Source organism: Mesoplodon mirus (assembly GCF_964341445.2).
Source record: "Mesoplodon mirus genome assembly, chromosome: 8".
Classification (NCBI taxonomy): Eukaryota; Metazoa; Chordata; class Mammalia; order Artiodactyla; family Ziphiidae; genus Mesoplodon; species Mesoplodon mirus.
In genome coordinates this window covers 105,423,468-105,445,585 of record NC_138984.1, presented here as the reverse complement: position 1 = coordinate 105,445,585, position 22,118 = coordinate 105,423,468, and the positions used below count along the sequence as shown (strand labels likewise).

Sequence of the window (22,118 nt, the reverse complement as noted above, 5' to 3'; positions counted from 1 at the left end):
CTGGCCTCCGTGAGTGTTTATCCATGCTGTGCCTGACCAGTCCACAGGGTTTCTGAGCCCATCAGCCTGTGATCCCAGAAAGAAAATACCCTTGCTTTTTAGGCTGAAGTCTGTACCACAAGGCCCTACCATCATCTACCCAGAAAGTTATCCCCTCTCAAAGTATACCTGCCGTCACCCCCCATTATTTCTGAGTATTTCCCAGAAAGCTGCCTCCAAGGGCTCCTGCGTGAGGCCCTTCCTCCAGCCTCTGACCTGACCACCACGTTGCAGATGACCCTATGAGATGGCCATGTGTGCACTTGTGTGGGCACAGCTGTCTCACTGGGGACCACTGATGACCCCACTGGCTTTGGAGAAGGAATGGGATCCCTGATTGCCCGCAGCACAACTAGGCCCAACCGTGACTCTGAGGAAAACATCCCTCAAAGTTTGGAGTTAACCCGAGTCCGGCACTCTTAGCTCACACAGATCTTACAACTCACACTCAGTTCATAACCTTACAATTGACTGACCTTACAACTCCACTCTATTCTTGCCCATGTCCGTGTGATCCCCTAAAACTGAAGTTGGAATGGGGAGGGGCTGGAGAGGGGACGAGGGAAGTTGACACTCAACGCCCACTGGCTGGAACCCTTGCCCCTCCTTCTCTGAGCACTCAGGTCAACACTCTCCAGCCCCGGGACAGACCTCCTTTGCCCAATTCTAAAGCCCCCTACATTCCCACAGCTGCTTTGCCCATGACCTGACCAGCTAATAGAAATCCATTCTCAGCAGCAAGAAAACCCCACCCCCAGCTATCCTCCTGCTATGGCCAGGCCTGGACCAGGCTGACTTAAGAGCAACAAATACCTTGAGTCGCTGAAATAGACTTTAAGTACCTACATTAAAGATGAGCTTTCAGGCATTCCTGAAAACATTAACCGAGCACCTACCAAGCTCTAGGCACTGAGTCTGGGAATGGGGACGTGGCCCAGGGCTACCACTTTAGGTGGGCCTGGGTCCCAGTACAGGGATCTGGAGGCTCTATGTGACCCCATTCCCACATGTATGCACACATGGAATAGTATTTAGTGGTCAGGTAGCACAGCACTGTAGACTGCGATCATGGTGAAGGGACATGGAATCAGAATCAGGCAGCCTTGGACCGAATTCCAGTTCTGTCACTTCTAGCTGGGTGATGGGGAAATTCACCTCACCTCTCCAAGCCTCACTGTCCTTTTCTATGGAATGAAGACATTGTCCTGAATCAGCCTGTCTGGAACCTTCCTCTCTGGTGCTCCCTGGGTGGCCCTAGTGCCTTCCTACACAGTGGGACCTACTCATGGTAGGCACTCCATAGTTGTTTGTCTTTGGCTTAAGCCCACTGAGAAGCGGGATTGGGCAAAGGGAAGGCTATGGGTCTCTCCCTCTCCTCAGAGGGCTAAGGCAAAGTCAGAAGTAAAGGGGAGGCACCCCATCCCAGACCAGCTGCCATCCCAGGGAACCCAGCCTAAGGCCAGCTTCATATGCGTGTTATTTGCATAAATTTGCATAAGCACCATATCCTGTGCCTTGTAGCCAATTATTTCATTCCTGCATCTCTGCTTTCCAGGAAAGGGCACCAGCAGAGGTGTGGCCCCCTGGGCTTCCTGTCAAGAGGGCACCCAGAGTCTCTGCCCCACCTCCAGCAGAAAATGTCTCCCATGGGCCTGCACTTCCCCTCCTCCGCCTCACCTACCTGCTGCCCTGAACCCCCATCAGGGCCTATTACCCACTGCCTTTAGCTGTGACCACCAGAAGTTCCCAGTACCTGGGAAAGGCAGGTCTCGGCAACTCCAATCATTCCCCACTCCTCAGTAGCCCTAATTTAACCAGATTAGAATCTCAAATGTGGAGGGGACTTTCCAGATGTCTAATCCAAGGGCATTCAACTTGATTTCACACAGAGACAGGTAATGGTAGCCCTGCTCTAGAAGAGGGGTGGGCGCAGCCTGGAGTCCCACCCTTGGACTAGTCTCTCACCCCGCAGAGGCATCTGCAGGGACTTCAGGCTCCTCAGAGCGTTTGAAACCCACGCTCGTTTTATATCTGGGCAAACAGAGGCCCAAGGAGGGGAAGGGTCTCAGCCAAGGTCACAGTGGCTGCAGCAGAGCTGGAACCAGAACCAGAGGAGCTGGCGTGCCTGTGGTCCCATTGAAACTGAGTCCCCCTAAAGCCCAGTTCCTCTACCAAGTTCATGATTAACCTCTCGATCCAGGACTTTATTCCCTTTCTTGTCTTGCACATGTTCTCCTCAAGATGGAGGAGTATCAAAGAAAAGGGAGGGTTGCAACCGAGCAGGACCCTGCAGGGCCCTCCCGCATACACAAGCCTTTCCATGTCCTCCATTTCTTATTTGTAGAAAATGGCTTCAGCCTTCTAGACCTTCTGTGAGTTCCAAAGGGCAGATTCAAACAGTTACTAATTAGGGAAGTAAGGGAATGCAGAATCAGAGGAAAAGCAGTCCAGAAACAACAGTGCAGTGATAAAGCTGAGTCCTAGCTCCTCCTCAAGGATAACAATCGGATACGTGTTCTGCAGGAACTAAGCCCTCACCCCCTCCATGTGGAGGATGGTGACTCCATGCTGAGCACAAGATTCTGGAACACCACCCAGCTACCTCACCGCCAATCAATCGGAAGGAAGTCATGCACCCTGCAGCCCTCACCCCAGTGTTGCCTATAAAAACTATTCCCCGAAAACAATCAGGGAGTTCAGGTCTTTTGAGCATGAGCAGCCCATTCTCCTTGCTCGGCCCTGCAATAAACCTCTCTCTGCTCCAAACTCCAACGTTTTGATTTGCTTGGCCTCACTGTATGTCGGGCACATGAACTTGGGTTCAACAACTCCAGCAGAGCTGGAGAACATGTCCAGGAGGCTCCAGGCTTCACAGAGCAGTTCCAGAAACAGAGTAGCCAGATGAGCCTGGAGCAGAAAGGGGAAAGATGGGTCCCTCCCTGCTTCCCACCCTTGGAGAATGAGGGTTCCTGGAACTTCAGGAAAGATTGTGAGGGGAGAGCTGAGGGAAGACTGGGCCTTGCAGCCAGCCAATTCAGGCCTTGCAGCCAGGACTGGGCCAGGGCCAAGGGACAGAGTGTACCCTGGGTCCTAGCATCCTCCCTCCATCCCCTCAGGCACTGGAATCCAGGAGATTGATTGAGGCAGAGGAGAATAAGGAACCAAGGGGTATAGGTGAGGGGAGGTGGGGAATCAACCTATGTTCAAGCATAATTGTACCATCTGCACTTGGTTTACTCCCCTGCTGTCATCATCTCCATTTTACAGATAAGAAAACTGAGGTTCAGGAGTCAAACCTAGATCCTTGTCACTTCAAAAGCCTTGTTCTCACCGGGTATCAAAGTCAGTAGGTGGACCACAGGTCCTCCACCTGTCAGTAGGTGGACCACAGGTCAGTAGGTGGACCACAGGACCTTGGCTAAATGACCTTCCTGAACCCCCTTTTTACCCCCAGCCAGAGGCCTACTTGGGCAGTTGCTTTGAACTCTGATTAAATGTGCAGCCCTTAGTCCTGGATGAGGAGTTCCCAACACACAAGATTTACTAGACTTATTGTGTCCGCTAAGTAGACTTCAAAACACAGCCCCTCCGAGCCTCTCATGGGCCTTTTATGATCCAACCCCGCGGCTGCCAGAGAGAGAGGAGATTTGGAAATGATCAGCTTCCGGACAACAGGAAGGTAGTGGTAGGGGGTGGGCACCAAAACACATCCACGGCGTTTCAATCCCAGCTCTACCACTATCTATTTCCCATTAAGCAGGCGACTTAACCTCCCCATACCTGTTTCCTCATTTGAAAATGGGGAAAATGTACCATGAAGACTGTTGGGCTGCACCCTGCAGGCCTGCAAGCCTTGCAGCTGACCAGCCTCGAGACCAAAGAAAGAGCCCAGAGACAGCAACAGAGATATCAATAGTTTATTGGACAGGGACTTCCGTGGTGGTCCAGTGGTAAAGAATCCACCTTCCAATGAAGGAGACGTGGTTCGATCCCTGGTCGGGGAACTAAGATCCCACACGTCATGGGGCGACTAAGACCGCGTGCCATAACTACTGAGCTCGAGCGCCTCAACTACAGAGCCCACGCGCCCTGGAGCCCACGTGCCACAACTAGAGAGAGGAAACCCACACGCCACAACTAGAGAGAAGCCTACGCGCCACAAGGAAGAGCCCTTGCTGCAATGAAAGAAACTGCACGCCTCATCGAAGACCCCACGTGCTACAACTAAGACCCGATGCAGCCAAAAAAATAAATTAATTAAGTTAAATAGTTTATTGGACGGGGGATCTTACACAAAGGGTCCTGGAGTGACACCCCACCACATGTGGCAGATGGTGGGTGGGACATGACAGTAACCTTTGCTACTCAGGGGAGAAGGAGGCTACCATGTATAGGGGAATTGAAGTCAGGTGGGCTTATCAGTTACCAGGGACTAATTAAGCCCCATAATTAAAAGGATTAGTTATCCATGTGAGTGGAGCAGGGCCTGGTTGAGGAGGGGATATACAGAGAACAAGAGAACAGCCATCTTGAATGGCCTGACCATAGGAGGGTTAAATGAGTTAATACAGTTAACAGGCTTAGAACAGTGCCTGGTATACAGGATGCCTCAAAAACTGTTCGCTATTATTATCACACACACTCATGCCTCTTCAAATCTTCCTGGCCCCCCAGGGCCAGCAGGATAAAGCCTCGATTTTCACCCAAAGGCAAACCAGGCCTCTCTTCATCTGTCCCCTTCGTCCCTAGCCCCACCTGCTGTAGCACCTTTCAGAGACCCCCAGATCATGCACAGGGCAGGGCCTGTTCACAGGACTCTCAAGACAGTGGGGGAACTTTCAGACACTAAGTTTTCAGACACCTCGAGCTGACAGGACCAGAAGACCCAGGAAGAAGATCCTACAGTCAGCCCAGAGGTTGACTAGGGGGCCCACAGTGCCCACTGACCACGGGGACGGGGCAGACGTAGCTGGCATTGATTGCCCCCCTGGGGGTCCTTGACATGGGGTCAGAGGAGAGCCAGTTCCCTGGGGGCTTCTCAGAGGCAGGGAGAGTTTAGATCAGGACACAGAAGGAAGAAGACCTTTCGAAGGGGGAAGAGAGGGGCCTGACAACAAGTGCAGTTCTTATGGAAATGGCTCTTTCAGCTGTCTGCCCGTCTCACTCTTCCTCTTCCTCTTAATGGCTGACTACTTTTATTGAGCACCTGCTAAGCGCCAGGCACTTTCCTGGCAATTTATCCCCTCATTCTCACAACCACCTGAGGAGGTATATACTCTCATCTTGCAGCTGAGGAAACCAAGGATCAGTGGAGAGACCACGTTTGGACCCAGGTCAATGGGCTGCTCTGCCCTGTAGATGCCTCCAAAGACCAAGGCCTGGTCCCCGTCCTCCCTGGAGGCCCCAGTACCTGGCTGACTGTGGCCGTGACCCTTGGCCCATGTACCAGATTTGGCCCACTATCTCCCTTATTTGTCCTGCAGGGACCTGGCTTCTCACATGCTGCCAGGGACCAGCAACCATCTACGCATGACTCTGAGATGATGGCCCGCTTGTTTGCCTCAATGAAATCAGGCTGGACACTGGAAAGAACCAGACTCTTGAAATCCTACCTCACACTCCACAGACCTGCTTCCAGGCTGTGCAGATCTCACGTAGACACACTGGTGGAGCCGTCACCTCTGAGAGGCCGGGGGTGTGGCTCATAGGCTCTCACCTAGGTGGGACAGGCCTGCGAGCGTTCGGGAATGACCCAGGTTCGTCTCCCCTTTGGTCACGCTGCACGGACCGCCCCTGCTCTCCCCCGACACTGAGCTGACTCCAGTTCTTGGTACAAGGTGTGCTGGCCACTGCCCACAGGAGCCGTCCACCTCGTGAGGCAGAGGTGAGCCTGCCCGGTGGTCAGGCAGACCTGGTTCAAGTCCCAGCTCTACCGTTTGCTCACTGCAGGATGCTTTCCTCATCTGAAAATGGGGCTGATTCCATTCACCTCACAACGTCTGGATGGGGCTTAAAGCAGGTGATTTAAACGTGGCACAGTCCTTGTCTCAAGGTGGGTCTTCGAAAATGTCACTTCCCTCCTCCCCTTGGGAGCCAAGATCCAGGAAGCGGAGAACTAAGCCGGTTGAAAACATCCCCAGGGCTGGAGGGAGGGCTTATCTGGGCTGCTGACCACAGTGTGCTTGCAGATAACCCTGAGGTCAGTGACGCCCATCTGGGCTGGGCCGGGCTCTGACCCTCCTGCCCTTGAGCAGCCTCAGCTGACTCTCCCCACCCCCCACCCCCCACGCCATGCCGAGTGAGCGCTGGCCACCCAATAGGGAGCCTAGCAGCAGAAGAAGCAGCACATGGAGAGCCTGCCGCTGGGGCCCCTGGTGAGCGGGGCCCCTGCCCCGGGCTGGGAAAAGTCGCCTGACATGGAGGACAGCACCTTGCACCCTGAATCAGGTGAGCTGGGAACTGACTGGCAGGGAGAGAGCAGGCAGGAGCACAGGGTGAGTGTCACAATACCCCACCGCCACCTCTCCAGTGTCGCCCAGCTTTTTGGGCTTTCTTTACTCAGTAACGTTGGGCAGAAGTCCATGGACTCATCCTTCTCCCAAGCCCTCCGTCCTCTTCTCAAAAATCCAGCAGAGGGGGCTTCCCTGGTGGCGCAGTGGTTGGGAGTCCGCCTGTCAATGCAGGGGACGCCGGTTCGTGCCCCGGTCCGGGAGGATCCCACATGCCACGGAGCGGCTGGGCCCGTGAGCCATGGCTGCTGAGCCTGCGCGTCTGGAGCCTGTGTCCGCAAAGGGAGAGGCCACAGCAGTGAGAGGCCCGCGTACCACACACACACACACACAAAAATCCAGCAGAGGATGGGAACGACCCTGTTCTTGCCATGAAAGGGTAATGGCCACCCAAGGGAAAAAGAATTTGCCACTGTAGCACACAGATGTTACCTATTTATTTTGCTTAAACAATTGGCTTTTTCCCAAAGCAACTTAGAACACCTTATAACGAAAAGCTTCACCATACAGTTAATAGTAAACTACACACAGAAAATCATGGGCTGGGGGAAAATAAAGCAGAACTTAAATACATTTAGTAAGGATAATATAGTCATGAATATGGGTCTGAGTATCCTAGTCGCCACGGTAAAAAGGGAAATAAGATCAGCAATTGGAAAGGAATAAGCATACTAGTCTTATATTTTTTTCTCAGAGCTTTGTATAATAGGCATTGAGTATTGGGAAGGACAGGTCATTTACTTCATATTTATAAGAATTCAGAAGCTCATGAAATCAGGTTATTGGGTTCACAAGGACCTTTGAGAAAGCAAAGGGGATGGTATGAAAGAACCACCCAGTGAGGGTGAAGGCAGCCCAGTACAGGTTTCTGATGACCTGCCCTGGCCCAGGTGTTCAGGGAGTTGTCCATTTTCTCATCTGTGCTGTAGACCATAATTTCTCAAACTTTAATGTGTATACCATCTCCGGTGGCTCTCGTGAAAATGCATTTCTGATTCAGATCTGGGGTGGGTCTGAGACTCTGCCCTTCTAAAAACCTCCCAGGCCACCACGTGCACCACCCTTGGAGCAAGGGGCCAAAGCCCAGACTTCTCTAGTTGTGCACCTGTGCGGTCTCCCCCAACTGAAGGCTACCATAGTTCCCGCTGGCCACGGATGTCCAGTCACAAGCCAAGATGCCTGGTCTCACACAGAGATTCAGTACACACCCTGTGCCAGAGCTTCCTTAGCAAAATGGTTGCTGCAGCCCACCGCTCCCCTAGTCCTTTATCTGCCCACCCCTCCCCCTGAAAGCATCTGCCTTTCGAACCTTGTCCACACTCTTGTGCTGCCACAGTTAAATCTCTTGTGGATACGCAGTTTCTCATCCCACTGAGCTCAGAGAGCTTTTCTTCTGGAGTGAGCTCATGTTTCAACAGAGAACTAGAAGGAGGGCGAGCCTTATGCGAAAGCAGAGTACCAAGCCCCGGGGTGCAGGGACAGGGGTGGTGCCCGGTGCTCTGTTAGCCATGCCTTACAACACCTTACAATATTGGCTCGAAATAAACTGCCACGTGAAAGAGTCTAACCTTAAACGCCAGGCCCTGAGCACACTTTTGCAGCTTGCCTCCCCATCCGGTGCCTGCCTCTCACAGACCATGCCCATCGCCCGCCACCCTGTCTCACCTCTGGGTGGCTTAGACGTGGCTTCATCCACTGGGTCTTCAAGGAGGAAGAGACAAGCCCTCCGTTTTCCCTCAGAATCACCTACCCCAAGCCGCAGCCCCTCTCCGGCCTTCACAGGAAGAAGCAGCTCCCTGCGCCCAGAGGCTTGGTTGGAGGAGTCTTACCTGGCCTGGGCTGGGCAGTGGAGGCCAGGGCACCTTCCCTGGGGCCACAGCCCGGCCTGGGCAGGGCTAGGTTCAGGTGGCCTGGCTCCCAGCCAGGCTGTCAGCATACATCCAGCACACGGGTTCTTGTGACCAGCTTGATTTAGCAGTCATTTAGAGTATTTATTTTGTGAAATGGATGTGCTCTATCTCAGCTTATAAGTGCGGGATCAATCCAAGAAGCGGAGCGTGAACTATGTCCTTCTCTCTGGCCCAAGTAGGAGATGAATCTAGATTCTCTTCCTGAATACTCTCATTTTCTTAGCCAAAGGAGTAGCCTTGTTTCAGGAAAAAGGGCAATCTCAGGAGACTGACACCCAGGGGCTCCAGGCCCAGATATCTACCAGCGCGTGTACTGAGCGCCTCCTGTGTGCCTGCAATGTGCTAGCTCTGGGGCAAGCAAGGGGGGAGACCAGAGGTGGGCAGGAGCCCTGGGGAAGCAAGCTTCCCAGAGATGCTGGGAGATGCAGAAGGTTGAGAATGGCAGTGCCTTCACTCAACAACTACTTACACAGCCCCGACTATGTGCCAGGCTCTGATCCACCCACTGGGAACACAGAAGTGAAGGAAGCAGATAAAACTCCCTTCCCTGGGGGAGCTCACATTTCTGTGGGAGCAGACAGTTAATAACCAGCAAACAGGGAAGGTGTGTTTTATAGTGTGTTAGAAGGAAAAAAGGTTAAGTGAAAAGAAAAGAAATCGGGCAGGGTACACAGAAGAGGGATGGGGATGATCGGGGGGTGGGTCTCGTGGAGGTGATATTATTCTGCAAAGCTCCAGAGGAGGAAGGGGAAAGGCCAGCACCGCAGGGCTGAGAGAGCAGAGAGAGGGGAACCAGAGACAAGGTCCCACTGGGCCTGGTCGCCAGTACAAGGACTTTGCTTTGACTCCGAGAGACCAGGGAGCCAGGGCAGGTTTTGAGCCGAGGAGTAACATGATCTGACAAATGTCTCAAAAAGATGGCTCCAACTGCCCTGCCCTTGGCCTGGCCAAGGACACGAGCCTGGCACAGAGGAAGTGCTCAACCAGTGTCAGTGCCACGCTCCCTCCCTGCTCAGGAGAGGGCTCATTTGCTTCAGGGAGTTTGGCCCCAGGAAACATGTTTTGAGCTCTCACCCTCACCAGGCCCCATGCCAGGCGAGATAGGGAGACAGACAGGCAAAGCACCAAAGCCCAACGGCGTGGGTGGTTCTCTGTCCACCAAGGTGCTTGGCCTCAGCAGGGTGTTCACCTCCCTCCCTCCCTGTGCCTTTCAGGCCCCTGATTGTTCTCTTGCAGAAGTTCGTGCTCTACCAGGACATTCCTCCGTGCATCTCTGCCACTCCAGCCTTCAGCTCGCTCTCCAGCTCATTGGGAGGCCCTCAGAGGCCCACCAGGTCTCTTTGGAAGGATTCTGGACAGATCCTTTGGATCTGTCACTGGAAGACCTCTCAGTGTCTCCATTTCCCAAGCTTCATCTCCTTGTGCCTCCCTTTGGAGTTGCAGGAAGGGTGCTCAGAGACCCCTCATCAGCCAGAGCAGATACTTAAAGAGTACCTACTATGTGCAGGGCACCATGCTAAGGGCACCAAAGAGGGCTAGGTGCTCATTCTTGTCTCCCCAAAGTCTACAACCCACTGCAGAGGCAACTTGCTATCCAAGGGCCAGGACCAGGCATGGGGCATCTGTGTCCCCAGCACCTGGAACACTGGTATGGCGGGGTTCCCTGAGTGTTGAATGCATGAAGACCTATGAGAACTGCCACAGGAGCTCAGAGTGGTCCTGGGGCAGGGTGGGGCAGGAGGGTCACCGAAGGAGGCGGGAGAGGACCTGGGCCTTGGGGCCTGGCAGAGCAGCGAGCTGGGGAAGGAGGGTATTTGAGGCAGGAGGAAACCTATGGAAGTGAGGAAGCACAAGATGCTCATGGGTGGGTCTCCACAGGGTTGGAGGATGGAGGAGAGGCCCCTCACCCCACCACCCTGCCAGGTCTGCCCCTCCCGCATTGTGCTCGCTGGGGTCTAGCTCTGGGGCCATTCCCGAGGCCCAGCCCCCTGCCTGTCTGGTCTCAGGGATCAGATAACCCCTCCCTAGGACTTATCTCTCCAGAACAGGTTGTTATCCTGGAGTAATTTGAAGCTCTTTATCAAGGGCTGGCGGATATGTACTACAGGAATAATCCAGAAAGAGTCCCAGGGGTCAGGTAACCCCCAGTCAGCCTCCCAGAAGATGAGTGACATTGGTGCCCAACAACCATCAGGGTCCCCATGTCCTCACCTGTAAAAGGGGGAGGTATAGCTGTCAGCAGCACGTGATGTGAGGCTGTAGGTGAGAAAGGGCTTCAGGTGAAGGCACACAGCTCTAGAAAGGTACCCAAAAGATATCCTTAACTTACACCTGACTCGCTGCTGTGTGGGATGCCCCTGGCATGGGGGAGTGGAGGACAGTGCCCAGGGCTGGAGGCCATTTTTTCTCAGGGGCAGAGGCGTGGTTTGAAGCCCAGGAAGTCTAGACAGAGAGACAAGCTCCCAAGGGCCCTCCACCAGCTCCCAGGACCTGAAACTGAGGACTATTCAGGAGGGTCAGAGTTCTGCCCTAAGGGTAGACAAGGGACGGAGGAGAAACAAGGAACCAAAGGCCGGGATGCAGCCTGGTCCAGGAGGGACCTGTACTGCCTGCTCCCCTTGCAGGAAGGAGGGAAGGAAGGAAGCCAGGTTGACTCTGGTGCCCTGGCCTCTCTCCACCTGTGTGCACTTGGCCTGCCACTCAACCTCGGTTATACAGTGGACGTGGATTTGAGATGTCCCTCAGGTGGAGGGAGGGAGTGGGTCCCAGAAGTTACCCTAGCCTCCACACGCCCCCCTTGTCCCGGTTAAGACCTGGTCCGGGAGTTCTGCGCCCTTTAAATCGGGGAAGGGGGCGCCGATCAACACGTGTCCGAAGCTCAGGCCAGGGGCTGAGGGGCGGAGGAAAGTTGGTGCCTGCCGCCCGAGGACCCTGCGGCTCTCCGATTGTGGCCCCGGGGGAGGCGGCCGAGCCGGATAAGCAGCAGCGGGCTGGCGGGCGGCCACCGCCCCCCCCGCCCCCGCCGCAGGTCCGGCCCCGCGGGCAGGCGGGGCGGGGGAAGAGGAGGAGCCTCCGGGCCGCGCCAGCGCCTCCGCCGCGGACCTTATGCCGCCGCCGCTGCTCCGAGCGGCGGGCCTGGGAGGTGAGTGACCCCTCGCCCGCTCGCCCCCCGCCCCGGAGCGCGCCCCGGAGCGCCCTCGCCGCGCGCCGCCGCGCGCGTGCTGGAGACCTGGGCCGCTGGGACCGAGCCACGTGTGCCCGGCGGCAGCGAGCCTGGGTCCCGGGTCGCCCACTCCGTGGTCGCCTTCCTTCCCCAGGGACGCAAACCTCAGGCGCCACTCTGGCCGGGCAGGCCGGACGCGGCCTGCGCCGGGGGCGGGACTGAAGGGGCCACGCGAAGCCCCCGGGCTGCTGCCTCTGGCGCCCCACCCCGCGGACCCGCCAAGTCCTCGGGGCCCGCGGTCTCAGGGGAGGGCGGGAGCGGTGGGCGGGCGCGGCAGGCGGCAGGGGCGGGGGCTCCCGACCTTGATCGGGAGGCGGCTGGGCGCGCCAGTGTCCTCTGCCCGCGGAGCTCTTGCCTGGCAGACTTACCCCATTTCCCTTGCCCGTTTCCCCGAAATCGGGGGCAGGCTGCCCAGAGAGGTGTGGTTGGAACTTTGTTCACTCTGGATAGGTGAAGGGGAGGGTACGACAAGCTAATATTTCCTTTGAGGGCCAGGAGGCTGGGTCCACGGGGAAAACGCAGACAGGTCTCGTTGGAGCCCCGGCAGAGGACTCCGCGGAGAGGCCTCGCAGGTTTCCAGGGCCGCCTCTCAGGCTCCAGAAGTAGGGATTCTGGAAATACCCACAGGGAAATATTTGTGTCCATCAGAGTGCAGTGATGATATAATTAATAGCAGACATTTATTGTGCGTTCATCTGTGCCAGACATCTTGCTTTGCACACAGTATCCCAGTTAATCCTCAGCATAGGAAGGCACCCATTATCTCATTTAAGACGGGGAAACTGAGCCTCAGAGAGCATGGGTATTTTGCAAGGATACCCGGGTAGCAAGTTGCAAAAGTAGGATTTGTACACAGATTTATCTGACTTGAGAGCCCAGAGGAACCTGCTAGTGGGAGAAGAGACAGGTCATGCTCTCAGAGGATTGTGGCAGCCTGAAGAACGCAGTACTGGCGGCCAGAATATCCACAAGACCAGAGTCCCACCTGGGTGTGCTACTTCAGTCACCTGCATGGTTTCTTAAAAAAAAAAAAAAAAAAAACAGATGCCTAGGTCCTAGCCACAGCTGGCTGAATCCAGTTCTGCAGAGTGAACCCCTCCTGCATCCAGTCAGGAGTGCCTGGAGGGCTGGGACTGTATCTAACTCATCTCTATTCCCACTCTACCCCCAGTGGCCGGCAGAGGGGTCACCTTGGAGCAGGTGTTTAATCAATGTCTGATGGATGAATGGACGTAGTGGGGCAGGGGCTATCACTGGAGTAGAAAGGTTTTCCCGAAGGAGGCCTTGAATAGTGGACAGGTAGCCTCAGCCAGGCCTGGAGGAGGAAGGCCTGGAGTTGGCATGGGGTGACCCTGGCCTCAGAGCTCGCAGGGAGCTCAGGCCAGGCCACTTGTTCACTAGAGGGCTGGACAGCCAGCCCCAAGCCTGCTGAGCTCCCCAGGACCAGGCCTGGGCACACTGGGACCCAGGTGTGCCCTCTCCAGCCTAGAGATGCCAAAAAGGTAAATTCCTCTCCCCTTCAAGTTTCCTGTCCTTAACTCAGGGCCCTTCCCTCGCTGGATGTCTCAGAGTATTGGGCAGGGCTTCAGGTAGTTTAAAAGGGCAATTTAAGGACTAAAGCCCCAGCTGCACACCTGAGCAGTGGAGAGGCTGACTGCAGGGGAGGGCGCCTGGCTTGGCAGTCAGGTGGACCCCCAAGTCTGAATCACAGCTCTTTACCATGTGGCCTTGGCCAAGTCCTCAGTTCTCTGAACCTGCTTCGTCTATAAAACCTTGCTAAGGGCTTGGGACATAATCCTCCTGTAAAACAGGAACAATAATGCCTGCCGGGGGTGGTGGATGTGCACTGTGTGAAGTGCTGGGTTTTAGGAGTGCAGTAAATATCAGATCCCTCCCCCTTCCCCCAGAGTTTGTGTTAAAGTCAGCTGGGGACCTTCCACGCTCATTGCTCTTCTACGTTGAATCCCTCGGCTCACTAGAGCGTGGCCTCCATGCTCCCCTTTTCTGTTGCAGACCTGACCTCGGGCCCAGGCCTCAATTTAGGAGCTGTGGAGATAACAGAACTTGGAGGTGGGGAGGCAAGGGCTGGGGGGACAGGGCGCTCTGGGTGATTTTCAAGTCTGACTTCCTGCTGCCTGCTCACTGCAGCTGGACCCACCTGCCCGTCCAACCTGCCCCGCTGTTCCCAGACCTCTGCATGTCAGCCCTTCACATCCTTGGCGTGCCAGGAGCACCTCTTCCTTCACACCTGAAATGGCAATGGTCATCATCACTGAATGTCCCGCTTCCCACGTGCCAAGCATGTTATGTGTGTGAGCACACTTAAAGCTTCCGACTCTCCTACGGAGTAGACGGTGCTGTTCTCCCAGCCATGTAACTTTCCCAAGGACACGAGACTCCGTTCTTTGGAGCCCAGATTTGTGTTCCTACCCACTAACTGTATGCTTGTCCAGATTCCGCCTTATCGTTTATTCTTCCAACATTTACTGAGCACTAACTTGGTGCCAGGCGCTCAGGACCTGGCTGAGTCCCACTTCTGGCAGGATGAGTGTCGGTTGCTATTTCTCATCCCACGAAAACCCACACCCTCCGCTTATTTCTGAATACAAGTGGGGCAGCTGAGGCCCAGGTCCCACAGCTAATGCAAGTCAGGATTCAAAAGCAGAGACGGCTCCCGCCTAGCTGGAGGTATTGCCCACTGTGCCTGCTGTCAGGGTGGGATCGGTGGCTGCTAATTTGTGCGGGATCCTAAACCCCTGCGTTGTGACTTCAACCCAGAGCAAAATGTTTCCCTCCTCCGCAGGTGTGGAAAACTGTCACTAGAGAATTTCTCTTTCTGATCAGTCTGTCGTCATCGGTCACCATAGTCACCAGGCAGAACATGCAACGGGTGAGCGCTAAGTGTCCTGCAATCAGGCAGTAACTTACTCCTTTCTCCCTCTTCTGCTAAATGAGAGCCAGGTGGGGTCGGAGCACAGCACATTTTTAAGCCTTTTGGAGCTCTCCGATTAGGAGATTAAATGCAGCCCCAAGACTATCAGATCAGTCACAGGTACATGTAGAGGAATTTAGGGACTGGTGAATGGGCTTCCTAAGCTTTCCACGGGGAGTGGGCCTAAGCTTTCTTGGTTCATGTGTAGACAGCAGGTTTCCTGGAGCCGGTGTGCCGGGTCTGGGACCGGAAGACTGTTCCTGTTACTGTAGCATCCGATGCTTATGGTGGCCGTCAGGCTGTGGGAATGGTAGGCCTGTGATTTGACTGGCAGGCTTGGGAGCATGCCCCAGCATGCCCTGCAGTCGGGGTGAAGGTCTCTCTGAAGCTGAATGACTCAGGGCTCACAGCTGAGAATGTTAAGGGGCTTCAGGTGGGCCAGTGAGATGGGCCCTCCAGGGGGAGTCTGTGCAAAGACAGGATGGCCAAACACAGGGCCTGTGAAGTCACCCAGACGGGCCTTTTGGGATCCAAGGGGCCTGTGCTGAGCCCGGGCGCCCAGTCGGACGTGTACACGGGTCGGTAATGCACTGGACGCGGTGGGGCAGGGTCCTGCGAAACAGCCACGAAGTGGGTGTGGGCCTGGGTGTGGGCTCGAGCCTCCCCTGGAGGTCAGAGCACGCCCTTTGCGGCTGGTCTGCGGAGATGGCTCCACTCTGGCCGGAAGTCAGGTGGCGCCTGGAACTGGAAGGGAAGAAAGCAAGACGTGCCAGGCCAGGTGGCCAAGGGTGGTGATGGGGGTTCAGGGCGTTCCACCCGGGGAAGCCCCGCCCTCCTGGCGTTGCTGGCTTAGAAGCCTGGAGGCTGGAGACCTGACTGCTCTGTAAGTTCTGGCCTGGCTGCCTTTTGTCCCCCCGTAACTTTGGCTACATCTCTTCTCGAACATTCTGATCTGGCGTGGCTATGTGTGGCAAGCGAGGGGAGAGGAGGCATCCCAAGATTGGAGGGAGCTCGGGGAGAACCCCAGGGGACAGGGCATCACAGCTGGAGCCACGGGGGTGTACCTGGACCTCCTGTCTGCTCATACCTGGCGGGTTTGCTTTCAGAAGGAAGTGCGGTTTCCTGACTGTGCAGCTTCTCCAAGGGGATAGGAGACCACCCGGTAGCTCTGATGGGAACAGAGCGTGCTGAGCCCACCCCAACTACTGCATCCGGCAGCGGCTCCACGCATGGAGCTGCCCAGAAGCCCACTGCCGAAACTCCTGGGCGATTTGGTGGTCGCTGTTTGGGAGCACTGCCTGAGAGCCCCCAGCCCGCGGGCGTCTGCCAGCCTCACTGAGCAGAGCCCGATGCACGCATGGGGCTGGGTAGGTGCACAGGAGTGGAGAGCCCTCAGGGAGCCTGTAGTCAGTTGGGAAGCTGAGTGAAGATACAAAATGCTACCAGGCGGCAGAGGGAGAAGAGACCGGGGCTGCCTGTGGCCGGTGGCCCACAGGGGAACGCAGGACATGCGTAAGAGCAATGCTAAGATGTGGGTTTGGGGCTTTCATGTTCGCTGTCTCACTTAACCATCAGAACAGAGGGGGAGAATAGCCTGCCCAAGGTCACACTGCTGGTACGTGGCCAAGCCTGAATTCACACCTAGGTCTGTCTAAGTAGATCTCCCACCTCAACAGCTGCCTCTGTATTCAGAGCGGGGGAGAGGGTTGCAGGACTCTGGGGGGCTGGGAGGTACCTGGCAGGCCCAAGGGCCCAGGCTGGGTCTTTAGGGAAGGGGCATTTGGATGGCCAGGAGGCTGTCAGGACTTCAGGTGGAGGTAGCAACCCTGGCAGAAGTGGGAGGCAGCGGGGACTGAAGGAGGCAGGGGGAGCTGAGCAGGGGGACGTCAGTCTGCACGTGCTGGCCTAGGCTGGACTACAGAAGATGCCAGAATGCCCCTGCCCACAGAAGGGTGCGCTCGAGTAGAAGTGACAAGACATAGGAGCCACAGCAGAGAACCGTGCAGGCCCTGATCTGTTGCTGGTAATAAGAGTCAACCTGATGGGACCTGGAAAGTTTTGTGGGAATTTTGATGCCTTACAAAGTTCAGGGAAGTTGAGTTTAAGGCATTTGGGGCAGCAGCCACTTGGGAATGTGCTGTTTTCTTTTCAAGGTAGAAGCTTAAGTGTGGGTAGGTTTGAAGGACACGCCTCGGGAGTCCAGGATTCGCTGAATGAAGGCATTGTTTCTGTGTGGCTGTGCTGCTATTTCCTGCTCTGTGCCCACCTTCTGGTTTCACAGATTCAGATGTCACTGAGGACAGCTGGTTCCCTGTCAGGCCTCCGTGGGGTTATGGGGGGCAGACAATCCCAAAAAAAAAAAAAAAAAGAGTCAACCTGTCAGGAGCCCAGGGTGATGTATTCTGGTCATCAAAGGCCCAGATGCCCAGGGTTACTCAGAGCTAGTTTCCCAAGATCGCCAGTTTTCCAACAAGTTGCAAACAATCAAATACACCTGTCGTAAGACTGAACTTGGCGTCATTTACTTCAATGATACGAAAGCCCCCAAACCTCGGGCCTCCCTCTGTGCTGTTGGTGTGGCCTCCAGGGTCCCTGGCAGAGCAGGGTCACCGGCACAGGCAGGCCCACCCCATCCCTGCTTTGCCCTCCGGACAGGGTTGTCTTTCTGTGGGTCCTTCTGTCTGTCGGTCTTTCTCCCCACCATGGGCACTGACTAGCAAGTAAAGACAACTGTGAAGCCTTTGTTGGCACAAAATGTAACAAGAATTATCACTAAGCCAGTGACAGCCACAGTGACTGCAAGGCATTACCCACCCAGCAACTGGTAAATTGCCATTTTCTGCAGCCATTACGTTTGGCTTTGTATCCAAGAAGTAAAGGTGTCCCTCTCTTTCTCTTTCTCTCTCTCTCTCTCTCTCTCACACACACACACACACACAGCCCTGTGGTGAGGCAGTCTGCCCTGCAGTGGATGACGTTTATTCATTTTATGGAAGACGTTTATTCATTTTATGGATGACGTTTATTCATTTCGTGGATGACGTTTATTCATTTCGTGGATGACGTTTATTCATTTCGTGGATGACGTTTATTCATTTTATGGATGACGTTTATTCATTTCATGGATGACGACGTTTATTCATTTTATGGATGACGTTTATTCATTTCATGTATCCTGGGTTCTGCTGTCTGTCCTGCCTCAGCTCCTGTAGCAAAGAGACTTGACTCTGCGCCACTCATGACCACCAGTGTGGTTTCCTCCCTAAACAGGAAGTATCAGGACAGAGCCACTCTCCCGCAGCGCACTCCGAAACCGAGCATCAGTCACTACCCCGTCCACTCCCTGCAGCCAGGAACTGGAGTGCAGGCTGAGGGGGCCGGCAGCCTGGCCCGTGGCAGGTCCCACGCCTTCTCAGCGTCTGCCTGTCTTCAAAACCAAAGTCAGGCTGCTCGCAGGTCAGAGGGAGACCCCAGCAAGAACGGGGGGCCAGATCACAGTGGGGCTGGCAAGGGACCCGTGCTTCAGACCCTCACATCAGCCTGTCGTTGGTGAGTCTGGTGAGAGCCGAGGTGGCCTGGGCAGTGTGTGGGCCCCTCCCTCCAACCCCACGAGCCCCTGGCCTGCTTAAGTGGACCCCGGCACCTCAGGGAGCCCCCATTTGGCAACTGACACCAAAGAGCACCGTCTGGTGAAGTTCTTGCCAAAATGGGAAATCTTATCATCTGCACATTAAGTCAGGAACCTTTTCAAAATAAGGGGTTTAAGGATTTATCACACACAGCGCCTTCAGTTAACGAGGGCAAGAACTTTGCGGGTTCTGGTGTGTCAACGACAACAAAAAAAAAAGGTTCACGTTTATGATGTGTTTTTGTGGAAGGCAGGTCCATTTGGGAATTGTAAATTTTACTTATTGGTAACCACTTCTGGGTTGGTTTATCAGAGAACGACTGGTGTAAGTAATCAAACCGGATTTTTCTAGAATGTTTCAAAACTCTAAACGTCTGTAAAAAGCCCTAAAAATGATTCATTCACTTCTATTTTGCAAGCGGCGTGGTGATAAACCTCTCTTTTCTGTCCAACCAAACTTGCACATGTGTGTATGTGTGTGTGTATAGGCTTGTATGAGTGTGTGTGCATGCACCCATGCTTTTTGTACTCTTTTTTGTAGGAGCTTCTCAGCCTTCCTTTTAAAACTATAATGATTTTTTAATGATGTCTAAATAACGATTCCAGGCAGTATTACAAGAAATGTAACAGTAAAATGTTTGTAAGAGTCCATCAGAAAGGCAAAATGCCCACAGAGAAAATAGAAACGCACCAATTAAGATGTGTGTGGCTATGACCCAGCTTTTTTTGTTTTGTTTTTTTGCAGTACGCGGGCCTCTCACTGTTGTGGCCTCTCCCGCTGAGGAGCACAGGCTCCGGACGCGCTGGCTCAGCGGCCATGGCTCACGGGCCCAGCCGCTCCGCGGCATGTGGGATCCTCCCGGACCGGGGCACGAACCCGTGTCCCCTGCACCGGCAGGCGGACTCTCAACCACTGCGCCACCAGGGAAGCCCTATGACCCAGCTTTTAAACCTGGATTTGAGACTGGCATCTTCTATGCTGTCTCCCCTCAAGTCAACTGTCGGGGGGAGGTGTGTGTGTGTGAGGGGCACCTGGACTCAGGTGGCACCTCCTTCTTGCCCCCTGGACCCATTAACCTGAGACCAGCGAGGGAGGGCCTGCGCTGCTGTGGTTTAGAATCTAGGGGAAGAGGGCAGCCACAGATTTGCAGAAACAGCCTGAGAACGAGAGGCTGGAGAGTATGAGTTTGGGCAGCTCAGCAGGGCAGAGGGAGAACCGAGAGGAGGCCAAGACCAGCTCAGAGCCCCATGTAGACCAGGTAACCGGCTATGACTCATGCCCACAGCCACGAGCTGCCCAGCCTCACTGCCCCAGAGGCAGCTTGAATGCAGGGACTGGACGGGACTAGGGCAAGAGTCAACAGTGGGGCCTCAACCTCAGTTTTCTCATCTGTAAAATGGAAGTAATGATACCCTGAGTGTACAAGTCCACAGTCAGAGTCTCCCTACCGTTTGAGTCGGGCCTCGCCTCACAGTAGGTTCTCTTCTTTGACCCCTGATCGTCGGTGATGTGGCAGGTGCCAGGCAGTTGTTGGGTGCTGGGATGTGACCTCCCAGCTGCATCCCGGTAGGGGAGGGCGGGCAGACCTCAGAGCCTTGGGGAGGCCCGGGATTTCTACATGATGTGGCTTCGGGGCAGTCATGTGGAGGGAAGGGAGAACTAGGGGACTTCCCTGAAAGCTGCTTCTATTTGCATAGCAAGTAGCCGGCTTTTTACTTAGATCATTTGTTTCGGATCTACAAAATGGGAACCATTTTGTAGGAGGTGTTATTCACTTTACCTGACTGGGAAATGTAAAGTATTCATACCAAGGGTATTAGTTTTCATACTAACATTAGCACATGGGGAGGGGTGACGGAGATTAAAGGGGGCTAGGGAACCCACCGCCATCCACCCCTTGGACCTCTAAGTCCAAGTATAGGTACTAAGGAAAGTACCTACCATTGTGTGCTGGTTCCATCCTGTCACCTGTGCTGCAGAGAGCCAAGGGGACTAGGGAAGGGGCATTCATCCTGCCTTGAAGGGGAGATAGGGTGAGGACTTCACAGAGGAGTGGCCTTTCTGCTGGATCTTGAATTTTGTCCTTTGGAGGAAAAGGACTTTCCAGGCACAGAGATTAAATCTATGACTTGAGCCGGAAAAAAGCATAAGGGGGGATGGCCAGAGTCGAGACTATAGATCAGATGGGCCTTGGTTGGGAAAAGCCACGGAGGCCATCTGCCAGAAGCTGCAGCTGGGCCTCACCTGCCCCAGACGCTTCTCCCTGATGGAGGCTGGGCAGACCGCTCCACCCCCTGGCTCAGAGGCTCGTGGGCCCTGGAGCCATCGACCCAGCATCCCTGAAGCCTCCTTCCCTGGGTATGCACTTACCACCCTGATGTGCCTCAGGTATGGGGTTTGATTTCCTACTTTTGCCAGAGTTGCATGAACTAAGCTGCATTTGTGTTATTCTGTTTATTTGCAGTTTTTAAGCACGGCTGTGCATTGGTCTTCTGTGTTACAAAGTTCATCAAATAGTGAAATGTCTGGCCAGTTCTAACAGTATGGCCAGGCTACCAGAGGGGTTCGAAACGCATTGTATTATTGAATCCCCACTGGGTGCAGGGGGACCCCAGCTAGGTTCTGGGGAGAACAGCCAGGACTCACTCAAGCACGCTCTGCCCTCAGGCACAGAATCTAGCAGTTAAGTCATTCAAGCCACAAACGTTGATTGAGCACCTACATGGTGCCAGGCCCCAGGCTGGATGCTAGAGACACAGAAATGAGTCGGAAGTGGCCCCCAGTCTGGTGGGGTGACAGATGAGTGAACCCGTGTGTGCAGTCAATGGTAATGTGACAGGAGTGCCGAGTCACGGAGCGCAAGGTCCCCTCTGTCCTTCAGGGCCCAGGAGGAAGCCAGGAGGTGCTCCGGGGCTGCCTGGGCCAGTGTTTGGAGCTCACGGCAACTCTTACAAAAGTCGGAGTTCTGTGTGGAGCGGGCCTGTGGCAGGTGATTGGGGAGGAATCACATGACCATCCCCACACAGTCAGTTGGAGAGTGGAGGCTGACTCCCACTGTCCCCAGGAGTCCGGAGGAAGAGGCCACTGAGGGTCAGGGGAGGGTGCCCCTGAGGCTTCCTGGAAAAGGTGGCCCATCAGCAGGGCAGAGCCAGGGAAACATGTACCCCAACCGAAGAAACTGGCTGTGTGAGGCGGGCTGAGCCCTTGGCAGGAGCCCCGGGAGCTGCCTCTCTGGCTTGGCTGCCTGCCTCTGTGCCTTTCCCGTCCTCCAGCCTCCCCAGGAGCAGGTGGCCCATTGCTGAATCCACAGATTCACACCACGGCAAGGGGGAAGGTGGGGACAGCAACATCCCAGGAGACCCATCTGGCCCCAGGGGTTGCAGCAGCACGTGTCCCTGGAAAGCAAGAAGCCACCCAACCCCAGGTGCTGAGCCTGCAGATTCAGCTGCCACTGCCGGTAGCCTCTAGCCTGGCGGGATTAAGGGGTCCATAGGGGGCTGGCTGCTTCCACATGCCAGCGCCCTGACCTCCCTGGGCAGAGTCAGGCATTCCTCCCTGGCTGCCACAGAGCTGGGCACGCCCTCTTTCAAGCACTTTTCTCTTGGCTGCGGGGTGTAGCTGGCCTTTCCCCTAAGAGTCCCAAGAGGACAAGCCGTCTTCTAGCCACCTGCCAGAACACCTGCTGGGTACACAGTGGGTACTCAGGGAATAAGAAATGAGGAAATTTTTCAGACGAGAATTGGCAGGACCAAGCTTTGCATAAAACCTTGCAGGCTGTGCACTGTACAACTCCAGAGGGCCCTGTTCACACGGATCACAATGCAAATCACGCCCCCCCGGGGTGTGCAGCATGGGGACCCTAGCATCTTCCCGCTT

The 22,118-nt window shown here is 55.0% G+C and overlaps 1 protein-coding gene across 5 annotated transcripts in view; it reads left to right on the top strand.

Moving 5' to 3' along the window:
- Positions 1 to 6,372: 6,372 nt before the first annotated feature.
- Positions 6,373 to 22,118, top strand: part of STEAP3 (STEAP3 metalloreductase) — a 102,238-nt gene continuing 86,492 nt past the window's right edge. For 3 of the 5 annotated variants that reach the window (XM_082630785.1, XM_082630784.1, XM_082630781.1), the window contains exon 1: positions 6,373 to 6,486. In XM_082630785.1, the coding sequence (XP_082486911.1) occupies positions 6,387 to 6,486 (100 nt within the window). In that variant the 5' untranslated portion in view covers positions 6,373 to 6,386. Of the gene's footprint in view, positions 6,487 to 11,527; positions 11,601 to 14,484; positions 14,572 to 22,118 lie in introns of those variants that run through there. The other 2 variants (XM_082630783.1, XM_082630782.1) reach the window with 2 other exon arrangements.